The sequence below is a fragment of the Bos javanicus genome, chromosome 23, assembly GCF_032452875.1.
Source record: "Bos javanicus breed banteng chromosome 23, ARS-OSU_banteng_1.0, whole genome shotgun sequence".
NCBI classification, from domain to species: domain Eukaryota; kingdom Metazoa; phylum Chordata; class Mammalia; order Artiodactyla; family Bovidae; genus Bos; species Bos javanicus.
In genome coordinates, this window is record NC_083890.1 from 12840380 (window position 1) to 12860947 (window position 20568).

General features: G+C 40.3%; 1 protein-coding gene across 1 annotated transcript in view; it reads left to right on the top strand.

Moving 5' to 3' along the window:
- DNAH8 (dynein axonemal heavy chain 8) overlaps window positions 1-20568 on the top strand; it is a 325600-nt gene that overhangs the window by 221959 nt on the left and 83073 nt on the right. The window contains exons 79-81 of the mRNA XM_061398067.1: window positions 6633-6754; window positions 7357-7475; window positions 9541-9743. Coding sequence (XP_061254051.1) covers window positions 6633-6754; window positions 7357-7475; window positions 9541-9743 — 444 coding nt within the window. The remainder of the gene's footprint in view (window positions 1-6632; window positions 6755-7356; window positions 7476-9540; window positions 9744-20568) is intronic.

Here is a 20568-nt window from a genome sequence, read left to right on the forward strand (position 1 = left end):
ACACACACACACACAAAGTATGATTAAGGAGAGAAAAGAGCACTATTTTCATTCAGTTCAGTTAAACAAAGTGTTATGTCTAAAAGAAGGGAGCGATTGCATGTCGTTAGTGAGATCATAAAAAGCTCCTTGGAAAATTTGCCTTTGCAGGTTAAGCTGTGAAGTTTTCTAGGTTATTTGATACATGGGAAAATGCTCCAATCTTTTCTGGGTTTTTTTTTTTTTTTTTTTTTTGCTCTTTAGTAAGTCGTTTAGTAAATAATTTTCTGGCTGCCCTTCTCCCCCAAAAAAAGAAAGTGGCATTTGAAATGGACTTTGAATGATAGGCAGAAACGAAGAAAACTTCCATGCTGAGCAGAGCAGCATGAGAAAAGAATGTAAATTGGTGAGCCTTGATTCCCAGGGGAAGGATTTCTTGATCTGGTAAGAAATTAAGGGGTTGTGTGAGGTGGTGATGTGATCCTTTTATTGTTCTTTAGGAAGGTAACTCTGGCAGAGAAGCATAGGATTAATGAAGTTCAAGGGAGTCTGTTAAAATCTTCCCAACCACAAGAAATGCTGCATTCCCATCCTAGGGCGAAGACAATGGGGAAATAAAGACAGACCATGAAAGTAAAATGGCAAAGGACCGGGTGTAAGAGCCAAGAGAGGGTCAGAAATGAGTCTAAGAGTTCTGCTCTGTGCAAAGATTTCTGGTCACGATGGTTGAAAGAGAGCTAGTTTGAGAAGTGTCAGAGCGGGGACCTAGTTTTAGTCAGGATAGGCCAGGTTTTGTGGTCATAAAAACAATCCCCGAATTTCAACACAGCAGAAGTGTACTTCTCCTTTACTCTTTCATCTGACCTGCTTGTCATGGTCACCCAGGGATCCAAAGTGCTTGCCATAATCACTATGGAAAAGGGACACGATATGGTGAATTGTGTGCTGGCTCTTAACGTCACACGAGTCACTTGTACTCGTATTTCATTAGCTAAAGAAGGATGCATGACCTCATCTAAATTCAGAGAGAGCAGGGAAGTGCATTCTGCCCTGAGCTACCTCCAACACGGAAGCTGCATCACAGCGTCAATGGTGGAAGGTAGTGGATAGATGCATAAGCCCGAGGTTTGGCGGCAGGAGTGTGGACATGGAAATGCAGAGAGGGCTGGGGTTCCAATCAAGAAGTTGCAGGGCAGGGGAACTTTGTAGCTAGTAACGAAGTACTGACCTCTGTGGACAGCAGCCTGATGCCCCCAGATAGGATTTGTCATGGCTCAGAGGATCCCAGGCTGTGACTGAGACAGATGAAGACCAGAGGAGAGGTGGGATGGGGAGGGGAGGGGGGGAGGTTGTAGATCCAAAGCATCTCCCCATCAAGACACAAACCCACCCCACTCTACCTCTCCCCGGCCAGCACAGCCAGCCAAGCCACGGGCATTCCCCAAAAGAGACTAGGTTCTTTGAGAAAAAGTCTTTAAATCAGAAGAGACCGAGAAACACAGCAAGACTTGGGGTGGGAATTTGTGAGGAGGATTTGATTTGTCACAGAAAAAATAAAGAAGGCTACACCTCTGAGCTGTGGTTAGAGCACATCTGTGACCCCATTTCATAAAACTGGAGAGTCAGAGAGAACCAGACTGTGTAGGGTCAGGAGAGTCAGTGAGAGGAATTTGAATTTAATTTACTTGGCGCTAGGGAGTCATGGAATGTTTTATGAGCAGGGAAGTAGCATGATCAGAGCCATGCTGCAGAAGATTAATTTGGGATTTTATGGTAGGTGGATTGTCAGAAGTACAGTCAGAACAGCACACAGTGAGAGTTTTTAAAAAATCAAAACTGGTTTAATCTACAGTTTGTAGTCATTTTAAACTGGCTTACAGTTTGACCAAATTATTTTTTAAAACCTGGTAGAACTTTGTTTTTAATGCTTTTTTTGTTTTTTCTTTTTTATACAAAGTTAACAAATATGGCCCTTAGATCACTGGTGTCTTTTACCATTTTGAACTCAGTACTTAAGGGGGAAAGAAAAGGGACTTATTTATCAGAGCAGAAATGTTTGATTTCCCAAGAGTGACCATCCTTTTATATTAACTCCTACTTGTTTCCTGCAATATCTGGAAGGTGCCTTTGACTTTCTTCTTCAACTGAGAATGTCAGAATACTTTGAAAAATGGAACTGCTACCAGGGGCAATCCTGCACTGTAGAGTAACTGATACACCTGTTCCCCCTGCCTAGTTTTTTTAGAAAGACATCATCTTTCTTTTGTCATAAACCACAGACAAAAAGACACCTTAGGGGGTCTTCTCTTGCCTTCCAGGTTGGATTGGACCCAAGCCTTCCAAAACAGACAGAGAGTTAATGTCAAAATAACAGCTCATGATTATATAGCTTTTACTTTGAGCCACAAGGGTTGTTAGCTTTCTACATACATTAATTTATTTAAGCGTTACAGCAATCAATCTGATGGATTCTATTATTATACTCATTTGACAGAAGAGGGTACTGGGAGAAATTGAGTTCTTTGTCCAAGTTTATGTAGCCTGTAAGTTGCAGAGCCAGGATATTTGGGGGAAACAGGACAGGCTGTGATTGTTCTGGGCTAGTTTTGACGCATGGTATGTTGAAACCACCTATGTAACTTAAATGTCTTCTCTCAATGTCTTTGAGGTATGTGATGACATGAAATCATTTTGTGTGTGTGTGTTGGGGGGAGACAACCAAGAAGAAAAGGGACATGTCTTATCTCCGTGTTAGAGCACTGCGTGCATACATGCTAAGTTGCTCAGTCGTGTCCGACTCTTTGTGACCCCGTGAACTGTAGCCCACTAGGCTCCTCTGTTCATGGGATTCTCCAGGCAAGAATACTGGAGTGGGTTGCCATGCCCTCCTCCAGGGGATCTGCCCAACCCAGGGATCGAACCCTCATCTCTTACGTCTTCTGCATTAGCAAGCCAGTTCTTTACAACTAGCACCACCTGGGAAGCCCGTGTGAGAGGAGAAAATCCCTTAAATCTGCAGGTGATTTTCTCTAGGGCTTGCTTCTCCTATGGTAAACTCAGTGTTAGCAGAAATGGTGCTAGAGTAAGGCTTTCTCTTTCACCTTGTCACTGTGGGGATGGAGGGATTGTTGGAAGGTTTACAGGTTCTAGAGGTATTGTGGCACTCAGAGCCCCTGACTCCACGGTGGAGGGAAAGGATTTACAGGAAGGTACTCCAGGTCATTCACCTTCTCAGGAAGATGCTAGAGGGGAGAGCAGAGACCTGTAATTCCCTCTGCCACCTCCCCTGTTTCTGTCCCCAAGTTAATGAGTGAAATGGGGGGATTTGATGAGTTCTTAACACCCTCTTCCAACAACACAAGAGAAGACTCTACACATGGACATCACCAGATGGTCAACACCGAAATCAGATTGATTATATTCTTTGCAGCCAAAGATGGAGAAGCTCTATACAGTCAGCAAAAACAAGACCAGGAGCTGACTGTGGCTCAGATCATGAACTCCTTATTGCCAAATTCAGACTTAAATTGAAGAAAGTAGGGAAAACCACTAGACCATTCAGGTATGACCTAAATCAAATCCCTTATGATTATACAGTGGAAGTGAGAAATAGATTTAAGGGCCTAGATCTGATAGAGTGCCTGATGAACTATGGACTGAGGTTCGTGACATTGTACAGGAGACAGGGATCAAGACCATCCCCATGGAAAAGAAATGCAAAAAAGCAAAATGGCTGTCTGGGGAGGCCTTACAAATAGCTGTGAAAAGAAGAGAAGCGAAAAGCAAAGGAGCAAAGGAAAGATATAAGCATTTGAATGCAGAGTTCCAAAGAATAGCAAGAAGAGATAAGAAAGCCTTCTTCAGCAATCAATGCAAAGAAATAGAGGAAAACAACAGAATGGGAAAGACTAGAGATCTCTTCAAGGAAATTAGAGATACCAAGGGAACATTTCATGCAAAGATGGGCTCGATAAAGGACAGAAATTGTATGGACCTAACAGAAGCAGAAGATATTGGGAAGAGATGGCAAGAATACACAGAAGAACTGTACAAAAAAGATCTTCACGACCCAGATAATCACGATGGTGTGATCACTGACCTAAAGCCAGACATCTTGGAATGTGAAGTCAAGTGGGCCTTAGAAAACATTACTACGAACAAAGCTAGTGGAGGTGATGGAATTCCAGTTGAGCTATTTCAAATCCTGAAAGATGATACTGTGAAAGTACTGCACTCAATATGCCAGCAAATTTGGAAAACTCAGCAGTAGCCACAGGACTGGAAAAGGTCAGTTTTCATTCCAATCCCAAAGAAAGGCAATGCCAAAGAATGCTCAAACTACCACACAATTGCACTCATCTCACACTCTAGTAAAGTAATGCTCAAAATTCTCCCAGCCAGGCTTCAGCAATATGTGAACCGTGAAATTCCTGATGTTGAAGCTGGTTTTAGAAAAGGCAGAGGAACCAGAGATCAAATTGCCAACATCCACTGGATCATGGAAAAAGCAAGAGAGTTCCAGAAAAACATCTATTTCTGCTTTATTGACTATGCCAAAGCCTTTGACTGTGTGGATCACAATAAACTGGAAAATTCTGAAAGAGATGGGAATACCAGAGCACCTGATCTGCATCTTGAGAAATTTGTATGCAGGTCAGGAAGCAACAGTTAGAACTGGACATGGAACAACAGGCTGGTTCCAAATAGGAAAAGGAGTACGTCAAGGCTGTGTATTGTCACCCTGCTTATTTAACTTCTATGCAGAGTACATCATGAGAAACGCTGGACTGGAAGAAGCACAAGCTGGAATCAAGATTGCCAGGAGAAATACCAATAACCTCAGATATGCAGATGACACCACCCTTATGGCAGAAAGTGAAGAGGAACACAAAAGCCTCTTGATGAAAGTGAAAGAGGAGAGTGAAAAAGTTGGCTTAAAGCTCAACATTCAGAAAATGAAGATCATGGCATCCGGTCCCATCACTTCATGGGAAATAGATGGGGAAACTATGGAAACAGTGTCAGACTTTATTTTTGGGCTCCAAAATCACTGCAGATGGTGACTGCAGCCATGAAATTAAAAGACGCTTACTCCTTGGAAGGAAAGTTATGACCAACCTAGATAGCATATTCAAAAGCAGAGACATTGCTTTGCCAACAAAGGTCCATCTGGTCAAGGCTATGGTTTTTCCTGTGGTCATGTATGGATGTGAGAGTTGGACTGTGAAGAAGGCTGAGCGCTGAAGAATTGATGCTTTTGAACTGTGGTGTTGGAGAAGACTCTTGAGAGTCCCTTGGACTGCAAGGAGATCCAACCAGTCCATTCTGAAGGAGATCAGCCCTGGGATTTCTTTGGAAGGAATGATGTTAAAGCTGAAACTCCAGTACTTTGATCACCTTATGCGAAGAGTTGACTCATTGGAAAAGACTCTGATGCTGGGACGGATTGGGGGCAGGAGGAGAAGGGGACAACAGAGGATGAGATGGCTGGATGGCTTCGTTGACTTGATGGATGTGAGTCTGGGTGAACTCTGGGAGTTGGTGATGGACAGGGAGGTCTGGCATGCTGTGATTCATGGGGTCGCAAAGAGTTGGACACAACTGAGTGACTGAACTGAACTTAAGAGGATTATAGGATTTAAAAGTTCAAGAACCACTATTTCCTATACACCTGAATTAAACAGCAGAGGTGGAAAAATTATGATAAAACATTACTAAAGACATTCAATAGAGGACTTTTGAAAATGAAAATATAGTCATACCTCTTGGTGGAGATTGTCAATTGAATGTGCTCATTTAACTGGTGATTTGCTTTCAAAATGGGCTTCCCTGGTGGCTCAGATGGTGAAGAATCCACCTGCAATGCAGGAGATCTGGGTTCAATCCCTGGTTGGGAAGATCCCCTGGAGAGGGAATGGCTATCCGCTCCAGTATTCTGGTCTGGAGAATTCCATGGACAGAGGAGCCTGACAGGCTACAGTCCCTGGAGTCGCAAAGAGTTGGATACGACTGAGCAACTTTCACTTTGCTTCAAAATATGTTTCAGTGCATTCACGTACGTTCTCCACTAGACTTGCTGAGAGCAGGGGTCTTGTTTGGTATCCCTAGTGCCTGGAATATTCTAGAAACAGAGAAGTGGCTCAGTGAGTATTTGTTGAGTAAATGAGTGAATAAATGATTTGAACATTACTTCCTTAAAACCCACAGATGTATTATACTCCTTCCTTCCTTTTTTCCTCCCTATGCATGTATCCATCTTTCTGACCTGATTAAAAAATAGTATTGAATATCAAGCTTCTGGAGGAGTGATTTCACCAAGAAGTGATTTTTAAACTCTCCTATGAAAAGATCAATCTATTCACTGATATCAAATAGTTAAAAACAATAAAAAGGCAAATACCTGCAACCAACTGAGAAAAACTCTGCATGGAAAAATGATAGGGAGTTGCTATCTGTATAAGATGGTATAAACCACTTAGACTTGAAGGAAATGTATGCAAAAAGATAACCACATTTTCTGTAATGTGATTATTTTCCAACTTTCCCATTTTTGTGTGTGATATGGTTATCTGGATTTTTTTTCTCAATTTGGAAGTAAATTTCTAAAATATGGAGCACTAGCTGACCTGATTCCCACTAATGCCTTTCCCCAGGGGGAGCAGCTCTGGATCTGAAAGCCTGCCCTCCCAAGCCGTTTCGCTGGATCCTCGATATGACCTGGCTGAATCTTGTGGAACTGAGTAAACTTCCACAGTTTGCAGAAATTATGAACCAGGTAATAAAGGACTAGGAAAAAAGTATAGATCTGTAAACCCAAACACACCTGGGTCATTTAAATTGGGGCCTCCTGGTGACAAGCCCTTGAACCAGAGGAGCTGACACAAAAATGCAGCTTTAAGACAACTGTGGCTCTCATTCAAAGGCAATCTGGTGCACACCCCACAGTACATATAACAATTCTGGAGATGTTTTTGATTGCCACAAACTAGAGGCAAAGGTGCTCTGGTGAGTAGTGGGGAGAGGCCAGGGATGCTGCGAAACATCCTGCAATGCACACGACAGCCCCTCACAAGATAAGATTAACCTGGCCCTGAATGCTCATGGGGCCGAGGTTGAGAAACCCCGGTCTGTGGTTTTTCCTTTCCAATCATTGAGTGTGACTGATACATGGTCCTCATTTTAGTGAATAATGTAGAAAAGCAATGGGGAAAGGGAATAGCAATATCCAAGCTATTTGAGTCATTGATTCTGAAGAAAAATGTAAAACAGTGTGGCTATGTTTAAAAAATTATCTGCCTGTAAAGAGTGACCTTTTGACATTGTTTAATTTTCATTGCATATATTCCTGAGGGTCGCTAATTAGCTTGTGTACTTTAGATCTCTCGTAATGAGAAAGGCTGGAAAAGTTGGTTTGATAAAGATGCTCCAGAGGAGGAAATCATCCCTGATGGATATAATGACTCACTGGATACCTGCCGCAAACTTTTACTTATCAGGTGAGAGCAGGTACTATCAGACCTAGAAGCATCACTCGTCACCGCGTCAAATTACAGATCCCACCTGAGTTTACTTCCCTGTGTCCCAGTAGTGACTGTAATGGATGTGTATGCTTCCAAACTGAAGTTTGGGATGGCAAATAAAAATGGTGAAGGGCATATGTTCACAATGTATTCATGATATTGCTTTTAGCAAAACATATATGAAAGTGTTTTTACTATTCACTTAGGTCACCATTTACCAGTGAGTAAATCATTTATTATTGAATTTACTTCTGTAAAAGAGCAGATCTCACAGAGTTACAAGGCAATTTTTAAGCTAAAACCAAGAAGATTGCACTATTAAAACATATAAATGGTGTTGTAGCTATTGAAATGAAAGCAAAAGTTTGAAATGGATGTTGATTTTTATTTTCTTTTCTTCTCACTTTTCATGTTTTCTCAGTATGCAGTAGCTCAAAGAAGGCTTCTGTATTGGAAGGGGTGTGTGTGTGTGTGTGTGTGTGTGTGGTGTGTTGTGTGTGATGGACAAGAGAGGAGGGTGGAGCTGGGGAGGATGAAACCACCAAAAGAATAACAAAAAGATGTAGGATTATTATTTTGGAGTAGTTTTGGTCTTACCTAAGATTATACCACCGAGTGTTCTTAGAAAAAGTTGTTTCCTAGATGTTGTCACTCTTTGAGAGTGATCAGAGCTGTCAGCAGTGGTAACTTCAGAACAGAACAATTATTTGTTTTTATTAGACTACATGTGTCTATCTTTCATCTGTCCTTTGAAAATTGAATACATGTCAAATTAATAATGCAATCTACTAAACAATAAGAAACCATAGCAATTGACTATGATCCAGAAATATCAAATGACATTTATTTAATGAGTCACAGTGTATAGAACCTGCTACAGTGTAGGCTACATGGATGGTATTAACTATTAATAAATGCTTGCGAATCAAGCAACTTCTGTCACCTTTGACACATTATCTCCCTCTGAAGACTGCAGAGCTCCCAGGGTGCAGCCAGCCAGGCCCCATCGTGTACTGGAGCGGCCAGAGGACACCTCCTTTTGCATCCCCGCTGTGTCCCTGGCATCGGGAGCAGGCCCTGATGTATTTACTCCATAAATATCTATCAAAGAGTGAATATGCTCCTGTGTATTTGTTTGAATGAGTAATTGCTTACCTGAAGCTGATAGCCTAGTTACTAGGGATAATCACTGATGTGTGTGTGTGTGTGTGTGTGTGTGTATGTTTTAAGTAGCTAATTAAAACCTCCCTGATGGTCCAGTGGCTAAGACTCCACACTCTTATGCCTGGGCCTGGGTTTGATTCTTTGGTCAGGGAACTAGATCCTACAGGCCTCAACTAAAATGATCCTGTGTGCATCAATGAAGATCAAAGATCCCATGTGGTAAGAATCCACCTGCCAATGCAGGGGACATGGGTTCCATCCCTGGTCCAGGAAGATCCCACGCACCATTGAGCAACCAAGCCTATGCACCACGACTACTGAGCCTATATGCTGCAAGTACTGGAGCTCCCGGGCCTAGAGCCTGTGCTCCAGAGCGAGAGAGGCCGCTGCAACGAGAAGCCTGAAGAGTAGCCTCTGCTCGCTGCAGCTAGAGAAGGACTGCGTGTAGCAACAAAGACCCAGTGCATCCAAAAAAAAAAAAAATCCCATGTGCTGCAAATAAGCCCCATCACAGCCAAATAAATAAATAGATTTTTTTTAAGCCCAACAGGAATTTATTTTTAAAAAATTCAGAATAGTCACTGCTTCTCCTGAAAATGAGACTCTTGGAAGTCAGCTGATTTCTAAGTTCCCTTCTAGATTGGCAACATAACTGACTCTGTCCTGCTCCTTGCCAATGCCTGGCGTCAAAACCACACGATTAAACTTGCACTCATCCGAGGACTGAAAATCTCACTGTCCATCTTACACATATCTGCATAAAGGAGGATTCAATTGTTATCCTTTTGCTAATTAACTATGTGTTCTTTAAGTGCTTAGAACTAAATAGAATTTTCGAAATCTGAATTTATTTCCTCTAACTTGTTTGCATTTCTAGGTCTTGGTGCCCAGACCGTACTGTTTTTCAAGCAAGAAAGTATATTGCAGATTCTTTGGAGGAAAAGTACACGGAACCAGTTATCTTAAATCTGGAGAAAACTTGGGAAGAAAGTGATACGAGAACACCTCTGATATGTTTTCTGTCCATGGGATCCGATCCCACAATTCAAATTGACGCACTGGCCAAGAAACTGAAGCTGGGTATGAGCAGCAATCTATGAGATTTAGCAAAGCCTCCATGTTTTTGCTTCAGTTTTTTCCTTTCATACTTTTATAGCCGATTCTTATAAATATATTCATAAAACTGAGTTCAAAAAAATATTAAATTTCTTCTTTCCCCCATTTTCAGATCTAGAACGAGGGTATAGATATCTTTGTGTAGAGAGGAACATACTCATCCATCATGTACTGATTTTTTTAAAGTTGTAATCAGATGTCCATACCACATGGATAGCAGACTGGCAAGAATGAACATTCAACAGCAAATTTTATTGCTGTGTCTGTATAAATTTATGACAAAGCCTATTTTGTCACAATGAAAACATGTAACCCTTGTATTATAATGCATAGTAATTTAAGGATTCGTTCATTGATACTTTCAATAACCCCTGAGTATAGGCAGTGTGCTCGATTCACAGAGTACAGCAGTGAATACAACATAGCTGGGAAAGACAGACATGTAAACAGGCAAAAGACGACAGGGTGACAAGCTGCTGCAGCAGAGGTACGGACATGCCCAGCAATAAGAGCCAGAGCTGCCTGGATTGCATGGGCTATAGAGGAAAGCGGGGTGACATTTTGAGTAGTATCCAAAAGTAGATAAAAATTAGAGGATCATGTGGGAGAGAAGGAAAGTTACTCTGATGGAAGGAGGTAGGATAAGGAGTTACAAATATATAAGTGTGAGTCAACAGGACTAAAGAAAAAGTACCTGAATGACACCAAGACATCACGATTGAGCCATTCTCTTCTAGAATGGCTGTTTATAGGAGGGCAGTTTTCTCTTAATACTCTGAAAATCTGAATGTTGTTGGAATTGCCTTTTGGAATATTCATAGGTTCATATCTTATAGGTTCTTATCTCTATACCTATATCTCATAGGAGTGATTCATTTATGTCTTTATAAGGATTATGAAAGTGGTTGATTGTGAATCCCTAAATCTAGAAAATAAAACCTTGAATTTATTATCTAGTTAGAATAAGCATAATATAAAATTTGTTTAGTGATCTCCAAGTATTTACCACGTCTGCACTAAAGCTACTGTAAACTGATAGCTTAAGGTAGCATGGTCTTTGTTCCCTCCTCATCATCATTGTCATCACACTGCTCTGTGTGCTACATGGATTCATGTTTCAATAGCTACTTTCTTCTATCCGAACACTGAGACCCAATGCAAAGAGCTCCCAGGTTCTCTTGGCTCATACTAATGGCTAAGTCTCATTGTTGTTGTTGTTGAGTTGCTCCATTGTGTCCAGCTCCTTGTGACCCCATGCACTACAGCACACCAGGCTTCCCTGTCCTTCACTATCTCCTGGAGCTTGCTCAAAGTCATGTCCATTGAGTCAGTGATGCCATCCAACCATCTCATGCTCTGTTGTCCCTTCTTCCTCCTGCCTTCAGTCTTTCCCAGCATCTGGGTCTTTTCCAATGAGTCAGCTTTTCACATCAGGTGGCCAAAGTATTGGAGCTTCAACTTCAGCATCAGTCTTTCTAATCAATTCTCAGGACTGATTTCCTTTAGGATTAACTGGTTGGATCTCCTTGCAGCCCAAGGGACTCTCAAGAGTCTTCTCCAACACCATAGCTCAAAAGTGTCAATTCTTCAGCATTCAGCCTTCTTTATGGTCCAACTCTTACATTCATACATAACGACTAGAAAGTCTCATTAACCACCTTTAAAGGTGGCCATTTTGTTCCAGTATTCACTGAAGTATGGAGTCATCTGTATCAGCCTTAGAGTGGTGCTTCTCTCAAAGCTTTGAACTTTGAAAATCCCTCTGAGATCTACTTCTCCGTGGATTTTTGTCCAGTTGCTTCAATGTCCTCTCTGCATATAGATTCCTTTTTTGTCTTGCTACAAAGCAGTCTCCATACGACAGAATTAATGGATTCCAGTGGCTAATGGGCTTCAATACTTACATGTTCAGTAAGTTCAGCGCTACTAGTGTTACTAAGTGAATCCACCTGCCTGCCGGGTAGTAACGCCAGTTTACTGACCCAAGTTGTGGTGAAGGAAAGTACAGTGTTTATGCATGCATGCATGTGTGCTAAGTCGCTTCAGTTGTGTCCAATTCTATGTGACCCTGTCCGACTCTTTGCAACCCCATGGACTGTAACCTGCCAGGCTCTTCTGTCCATAGAATTCTCCAGGCAAGAATACTGGAGTGGGTTGCCATGCCCTCCTTTAGGGGATCTTCCCAACTCAGGGATTGAAGCTGCATCTCTTCCATCTTCTGCATTGTCAGTCGGGTTCCTTACCACTAGCACGACCTGGGAAGCCCGCAGTGTTTATTGCAGGTGCCATATCATCTGCAGAATAGGCAGTTCATGCTCAAAAGATTTCGAGGAAAGGATGTTTAAAAACTGCATTTGGAGTGAAATTGCAGGGGGCATGACTTTCTTCTGATTGGTTGATAGTGAAGTAAAAGGGTAGTGGTTCAGGAATCTTAATCATCAGTCTTTTGGTTCCAGGCAGTATAGTCTCCATACTTGTGGACTACATGTAGTCACACACCCTCCATCTAGGCAAGGGTCTTAGCTTGTTCCTAACAACTCAAAGATATTCATCAGACTGTTATATATATTCCTTGAGGAAGAACTAAGATTGTTTTGTTTTTTGGCTTTATCATGTACATGTGGGCTCTTAGTTCCCCAACCAGAGATCAAACCCATGCCCCCTGCAGTGGAAGCCCAGAACCTCAACCACTGGGCCGCTGGGGAAGTCCTGAGAAGTTAGCATTGTTGTTGAAGCTGTCGTTACTTTTCTTGCTCCACTGCTCTTCCTTTGTTTCTCATTAGTAAGTGCTTGAGTCTGCTTTTTGGAACCCAGGGAAGGCCTAAGAGACTAAAGCTTTTTCTACAAACAAGAAATGGGGACCACAGAGGGGCTTTTGCACCTGGGATGGCCCCATTTGGTTTCACCCAGGCAAAGTCCTCTTACTCTCTTGGTCCCAGGTCCAGATACCCAAGGAAGAAGCTCCTTGGTTTTGCTTTGGTCGTGTGCTCCTTTCTGGACCAGTCAATGAACGGTTGCCGTGTAAATGGGTTCATAGCAAGAACCAATATATGGAGCCTAGAGTTGAGGGCCTTTCTTAGAAGGGGATACTCTTCCCAGAAGAGGGGCAGTTCCCACTGAAGTTACCATTTAAAATTTACCTCAAAATGATGCTGTTGTCTAGGACATTGGTGTAAGAACAGAAATAAAATAATTCAAGGTTTCCTTTGGGAGAGATTATAACTTTAGATAAATACAAACGGCCAGAACAGTGCTGTCACCTAGTATTATTACATACTATCATACTGCTTTGCTTGGCAATTTGGTGATTCCATTTCTTGATATTTCTTTAGTTTTTCCAGCAATTGTTTAACCTTCTATTGATTACTTTGTTAGGAAACACATTAGATTTAATTTTAACACTGAAGGATCCAATGTTGTTTATAAAGAACTCACTGCTCATTTTTTTTAGAGCAAAGGAATGTTTAGGAATGTTAGGAAGCATCATTCTGTTCACTAATTGGGGTTAAAAACTCCCCAGATAGCTGTAAAATGAAACTATTATGTAGATGAATGACATATTACTCTAGTCTCAACTAGAGATGTTTTATTTGGGTGATGGATAATCATAAAGTGCTCAAGGTTCACAAAATTCTGAAAAATCCTGGAATTCAAGTGCCTTGTATTACAGCTGAGGAAACTAAGGTCTGGAGATAAGGCCAGAGAACTAGCTGGTGGCAGATAATTCAGGACTTAGTCTCAGGCCTCCCAGATCCCTTGTCAGTGGCCTTTCTCTCATCCTCCCCAGTGCCTTTCAGTCAGTTCAGTTCAGTTCAGTCGCTCAGCCGTGTCCGACTCTTTGCAACCCCATGAACCGCAGCACGCCAGGCCTCCCTGTCCATCACCAACTCCCGGAGTCCACCTAAACCCATGTCCAACAAGTTGGTGATGCCATCCAGCCATCTCAGTGGATTTAGTGGATGAATTAGCAAGTTACCTGACAGCAACTTGAGGGATGGGACCAGATCAAATAGGTTTTCATAGAAAAAAAAAAAAAGAAGGAAAACTTCTCACTATGGAACCTGTCAGGCTCTGTGTTGAGAAATTCAGAGAAGATAAATTCTGCACAAAAGCATTGGGTGCCTGGGAAAGAAGGAGAAAACAGATGGGTTTAGCATGAGAAAAATCCTACTAGGAGCTTGGGTGAAGGAGAGAAGAATAGATTTGAAAATAGAATCCAAACATGAATGAAAGAGGACAAATAAAATATAAACCTACAAATAAAAATGGGGCTTCCCTGGTGGCTCAGTGGTGAAGAATCTGCCTGCAGTGCAAGAGACACAGGAGAGGAGAGTACAATCCCCGGATCGGAAAGATCCCCTGGAGGAGAGCATGGCAGCCCACTCCAGTATTCTTGCTGGGAGAATCCCATGGACAGAGAAGCCTGGTGGGCTACAGTCCATGGGGTCACAAAGAGTCAGACACAACTGAAGTGACTGAACATGCAAACAAACAAAAATAGGAATGAGAAAATGAGTAAAATAAAGTAATACAGATAAAAAAAGTAATAAGATAGTTATAGTAAAAAAAAAGTTTAAAAATCTCATTAAAATGGATGTTTGTGGAAAAATATAAATTTACAAAAATTTCTTGGAAAAAATTGAAAAGCCTGAATGGACCGATAATTAAGATGAGGAAAATTAGAAGTTTTAAAATTATTACCTCAGCAAAGACACTAAGCTTGAATGATTTTTTTGGTAGGTCCTTTAAAACTTTGCTATGTCCCATTTCACAATGTAGGAAAATAAGATGCATTTTCCTCTGTATTTTAAGGGAATAACATTATCTTGATATGTAAAGCAGACCGAGATAGTCACTATATCAAAGAAAGAAAACCACAGATTGATCCTACTTATTAATATAAATGTAAGAACCTTAATATAAGTGCAAGCAGAAAGAATTTAGCATAATATAAAATATGCAAAAAACAGCAACATGCCTTGATCAAGTAGGATGCATGGGCAAATCTGAGAAAGACCCAGTATTAAGAAATCTCATCACAACAAGTGAAAGACTTTTTCCTTAGGCTGTTATTACCCTGATGATTGCTAAAAAGGCATTTTATAAAAATTCAGCATTTGTATTTGGCTCTTAAAAATGGGAACAGAAGAATATTGTATCAATATGATAGTGAATATGAACTTCAAACAGCTTCATGCTTTCTGGTGAACAACTAGAGACATGATGCCCATTAAAGTCAGGAACAAGATAAAGATGTCTGCTATCACCACTCTCATTTAGTATTACTGTGGAGGATATAGCTAATGTTTTGTAAGAATCATAAATAAAAGATATAACTACTGGAAAAGAGGGACAAGAGCCATCGTTATTCTCAGATCGTGTAATTGTCTAACTAAAGAACACAAATGAATCAACTGAAAAGCTATTAGATTTAACAGGATATTTTAGTAAGGTAGCTGGTCACAAAAATAAATATATTTAAAAAAATCAATGAAACATTCTTCTAAAATGTAAAAATCCCATTCGGTATCTCAATAAAAATAAAACTGAGGAATAATCTTTAGAATACCTATTAGAAGAAAACTATAAAACTTTCTTAAAGACTTGAAAGTAGGGTAGATCAAATAGAGAGTTAAACCACATCCCCATTATAAAGATTCAGTATTCTAAAGATGTCAATAGTCTCTAAATTAATCTATAAATTGAGTGCAAGTCTAATTGAAATTCCAACATCATTTTCCCCCTAATTGGATAGTAGAGGGGTCTTAGATCATCTAGAGTAATAAATGGACAACAATAGCCAAGACAGCTTGAAAAGGAAAAAGAATAATGTGGAGAACAAGCCCAATCAGATTTCTAAACTTTATCAAATTGCAATAACTTAATCAGTGAGGAACTGGCTCAGAGTAGATAAACAGATCAATAGAGCAAAATGAAAGGCCCCAAATTAGATGCTAGTGTATACAATAGCTTAGCCTGTGATGAGATTCACATTTCAAATCAGTGGAAGAAAAACGGGTTAGTCAATAAACAGTGTTGCCATAGCAGGTTAACTTTGGAAGAAAGCAAGAATTTTACCTCAGATTAAACTCTAAAGTACATTCTAGGTTGATTAAGGTTTTAAAAGGTTTAAACTATGAAAAAATACACTGATACTACTGGCGTGGCTAAGATTTCCTTAATCATAATACCAGAATCCAAAACCAGAGGAAAAGAAGTTTGGATGAAGTTTTCAAACTTTGGTATGTCAAAAGCGGCACAAATAAAATTAAAACACAAATTGCTGTTGAATCCAAGCTCATGTGCCTGATGCACAGTGAGGCCAAGCCAACTGAAAGGTCAGAGTTTGGAGCAGAGAAAGGTTAATTGCAAGGACAAAACAAGGAGTGTGGGTGGCTTATTCTCAAAAGACCCAAACTTCCTGGTGGTTTTCAGGGAAGAGTTTTTAAAGGCAAAATTTGGCGTGAGGGCTGCAGTGTAGGACTTTCTTCTGATTGGTTGGTGGTGAGGTAACAGGGTGGTGCTCCAGGAACCATGTGCTCGGCCTGAAGTCACCATCCTCTGCTTAGGTGGGGGCAATAATTCCTGTAAGAAAACCGCAAAGATATATTGTTAGGTATATCCCTTTAGGAGGAAATACGACTCTTTATCTCTGGGCTATGGTTTCTTTTTTAAAAAATTTAGTTATTTTTGGCTGCTCTGGATCTTTGTTGCTGTACGTGGGCTTTCTCTAGTTGTGGCGAGTGGGGGTTACTCTCTAGTCCCAATGCACTGGCTTCTCGTCGTGGCTTCTCTTGTTGCAGAGCATGGACTCTAGGGTGTGCAGACTTCAGCAGTTGCAGCACACAGGCTCAGTAGTTGTGGCGCTACAGGCTTAGCTGCCCTGCGGCATGGGGATCTTCCCAGATCAGGGATGGAATCCATGTCCCCAGCGTTAGCAGGCAGATTCTTAGCCACTGGACCGCTAGGGAAGTCCTGCACGAAGTGTTTCAGACTGCTTTTCTTTTGTTTCTGCATTTCCTCACTTCCCTAATCAGTAACTGTTTGAATTTGCCCTTTGGATCTCAGGGAAGTCTGGAAGACTGAAGCCTTTTTCTTACAGACAAGAAATGGGGGACATGGAAAGATTTTTGTACCTGGGAGGGCTCCACAGGGCCCTGCCCAGTTTCCAAAGAAAAGGTAGAAGTGTGGGTTGGGAATTGCAACATTCTATTTCAGCTGGAGACACTGGCAGTCCTTTTTCATATACACCATGAATCTTTAAAATGTTTGAGTGCTTTTTCCCAACTATTCTACACATACAAATTTATCATAAAAACAAACTGAGAGATGCACATTAAGATTCATTTATAAGGATGTTAAGTCTAGTGTTATTTTTAATATTAAAAAATTAGAAATGTCTGAAATATACAAAAGGATAGTGGCTAACTTGGCAAGAATGCATTAACATGATGGAACATTGTGCTACCATTAAAAACTGTTTATCAGTAATGTTTAATGACAATAAAATACAACATACTTAAGAAGTAGATATATAAAATGACATGTACATGTTGTACATATATATATAATTTTTAATATGGATAGGTCTGTAATCTCTTATTCAAAGCCCTTGCAGTCAGATGCACTGCAGAAATTAGAATTGTCCAGCTTTTAGAAAAGTAATATTTCATGTATTATATAATACATTGCAGATGAAAGTATTAATATTTATAAAGATAGGGATAAATAAATAGGCTCATATCCATTCAGGTCAGCTTTTACCACCAAAGTGATTTTGTGGCAAAGCTGTCAGTTTTCAGAGTGCTTTGAATTTTGAAATGAGGGTAAGTGATTGTGGATTGTGCACTGAGAAGATTAGAATGTAGATCTCTCTGGAAGGATATTGGTGATTTTTGTTTTCTTCTTTGTAGTCTCCTGTATTTTACAAAGCTTTCACTATAAACATATATCATTTAATCTGATTTTTAAAAAATTTTTAAAAAGAAAGAGGAGATGTGAAAGACACTCAAGTCCAATTTTGGAAAGAAATAGAAAAGCAGCTGAAATCTTACTAAAGTTCTTTCAAATGTAACCAAGCAGCAAAAAAAGGAAAAAAAAAAAAGTCCACAAACCAGAAAACCAAAACATCCCATACCACCAAAGGACAATTATGCTGCAATACATGCAAAAACGATTCCTGCAACATCCTCTGCAACCTGCCTCCTCACGGCAGTCTGCATCATGATGTCCTGGCAGCCTTCCCCACTCTCTCTGGAAATTCAGCCTGCGCTGCCTCTTCTCTCACTGGTCTTTGTCTTTTGAACTTCCTCAAGTGCAAAGCTTCTTCACTATTCCAGTGTCAATCAATCTAGTTTTTCCAGACTATTCAGAAATTTATCAAATATTTATCAACCTATTTTAAAAACGAAGAAAGATTGCAGATCAATAACTTCCACTTTAAGAAACCAAGGAAAGAAGAGCAAACTAAACCTGAAGCAATCAAAAGGAAGGAAATAATAAATATCTGAGTGAAAAAAAATGCAAGAGAGGATTAAAAAACAACAGAGAATCAATCAACCAAGTGTATCTTCTTTGAAAAGATCAACAAAATGGACAAACTTTTGTCCTAACCGACCAAGAATAAAGGAGAGAAGACTTAAGATAACTAAAATCAGGAGTGAAAGAGGGATGTCAATGAAAATCATCAATGAACAAACTATATAATAGGAATAGAAAAGTTTTATTTGCGCCAAACTGAGGACTGGCAGCTCTCAGATAAGTGAGAGGATCTGCTCCAGAGAAGCATGGGTTTCAGCATAGTTTCATATCTTGTCAGAACAAAGAACATCAAACAAGTCAGGACACATTCCTTCAAGGTTTCAAGAAAAGCAGGTTAGCAAGTACATAGCAAGTCAGTATACCTTGACACCTGGGAAGGGAGCCTCATCACTGAAGAAGTACTGGCACTGGCATCTCAGGAAGGGAAGAATTTATGAAATTTTTATTTTTAACACATTCTTTAATTCTGGTCAATGTACCCTTTTCTCTGACAGTTAGAGCCGATGTACAATGTATATTTGATAGGCCACAAACAGGCTGTTTTAGTTAGCATAAAGTTCAAGTAAACTCATGTATAAGTCAGAATGACTTTCCCATATCTCAATATGTGAAAATTTCTTTTATCAGGGGACATTGCTATTGACTTGAATAAGTAGGAAAGATCATACAGAATACTATGAAAATTATAACAACAAATTAGATAGATAACCTAGATGAAATGGGCAAATTATCAGAAAGAGAAAACTGCTGAAACTAAGGAAGAAATAGAAAACTCGAAAAGAGCTTTAAGAAGTAAAAGGATTGATTTGTAGGAAATCCAGGACTAGATACCTTCACATTCTACCAAATGTTTAATGAATAACACCAGTTCTTTCCAAAAAATAAAAGAAGAGAGATTACTTCCCAACTCATTCTATGAGACCATATTACTCTGATACCAAATCTAGACAAAGACAGTAGAAGGAAACCAATATCCTGCTGAATATAAAAGCAAAAGTTCTCAACAAAATGCTACTGAATTGAGTGCCACGCAAAATGAATTATACACCATGACCAAGTGGATTTACCCCAAGAATGCAAGATTGGTTCAACATATGAAAATTAATCAATGTAATACCCCATATTAATAGAATAAAGAACAAAAATCACACAGTTATCTCAATAGTTGCAGAAAAAGCATTGAAAAAAATCCAACATTCTTTCATGATGAAAGCCCTCAACAAACTAAGAATAAAAGGGAACTTCTTCAACCTGATGAGGGGCACCTACAGAAACCCACAGCTAACATCATACTTAATGCTGAAAGATGGGATATTTTTCCCCAAACATCAGGAGCAAGAGAAGAATGTCTACTTGCACTTCTACTCAGCACTGTAGTGGAAGTTTTAGTCAGACCAAAAGAAGAAATAAATGGTATTCACACTGGAAAAGAAGTAAAAGCACCTCAGTTTGATGATGACATGAGGGAGGGGGCCCGTGCAGTTGGAGAAGAGAGAGTGAATTGTGGTGGGATCCTAAAAAGTGTGTGTGTGTGTAGATTGCAGGAGCAATGGAACCCATTTGTGTAGGGTCATAGAGGTCAGAATTTGAATTGGATTCTGGATTTTGCACAGAATGAAATGAGAAGCCGTCAGATGTTTCTGAGCAGAGGGTGGACATAATCTGATTCAGGATTCAATCAAATCCCTCTGTCTGCTGTGGGAAGAATAGCTGGTAGGGAAAAGAGTGGGAGAGAGGTCACCAGTGAGTAGGCTCCTGCAAGAATACAGGCATGAGGTGATGGACCAGGGGAATGCGAGTGTAGACATCCAGAAGGGGTCACATCCAGACTCTGGGTTTGTTTTGAAGGGATGCCTTTAAGTATCTTCTTGACCTCTTACCCAGGTCGAGACAAGAAACTCAGGCTACCCCTGAACAAAAACCAGTTCTTCCTTTTAAACAGTGCATCTCAGAAGAGTTGGAAGGGTAGAGGAGATAGTTTATGGTTCACCTTCATGTGTTAATACTTATTGTCCATATCACACCTTCCTCCATTGACCTACCTAACACTTGTGGGTTCTTCCAAAACAAGAGAGACTCAGTGTCTCTTTGTACAATTCAGAGGCTCCTCCCATTCGAGTTCCACCTTCCCTTTCTTCTTTTATAGGGTTTGTGGGTTCTTCTCAGATGCCCTGGGAACAGTGCCTAGTTCCTCTTCAGCAGGAGAGATTCATGAGGGCTTTGTTGGGAGAATCCAGCTATGTTCAGT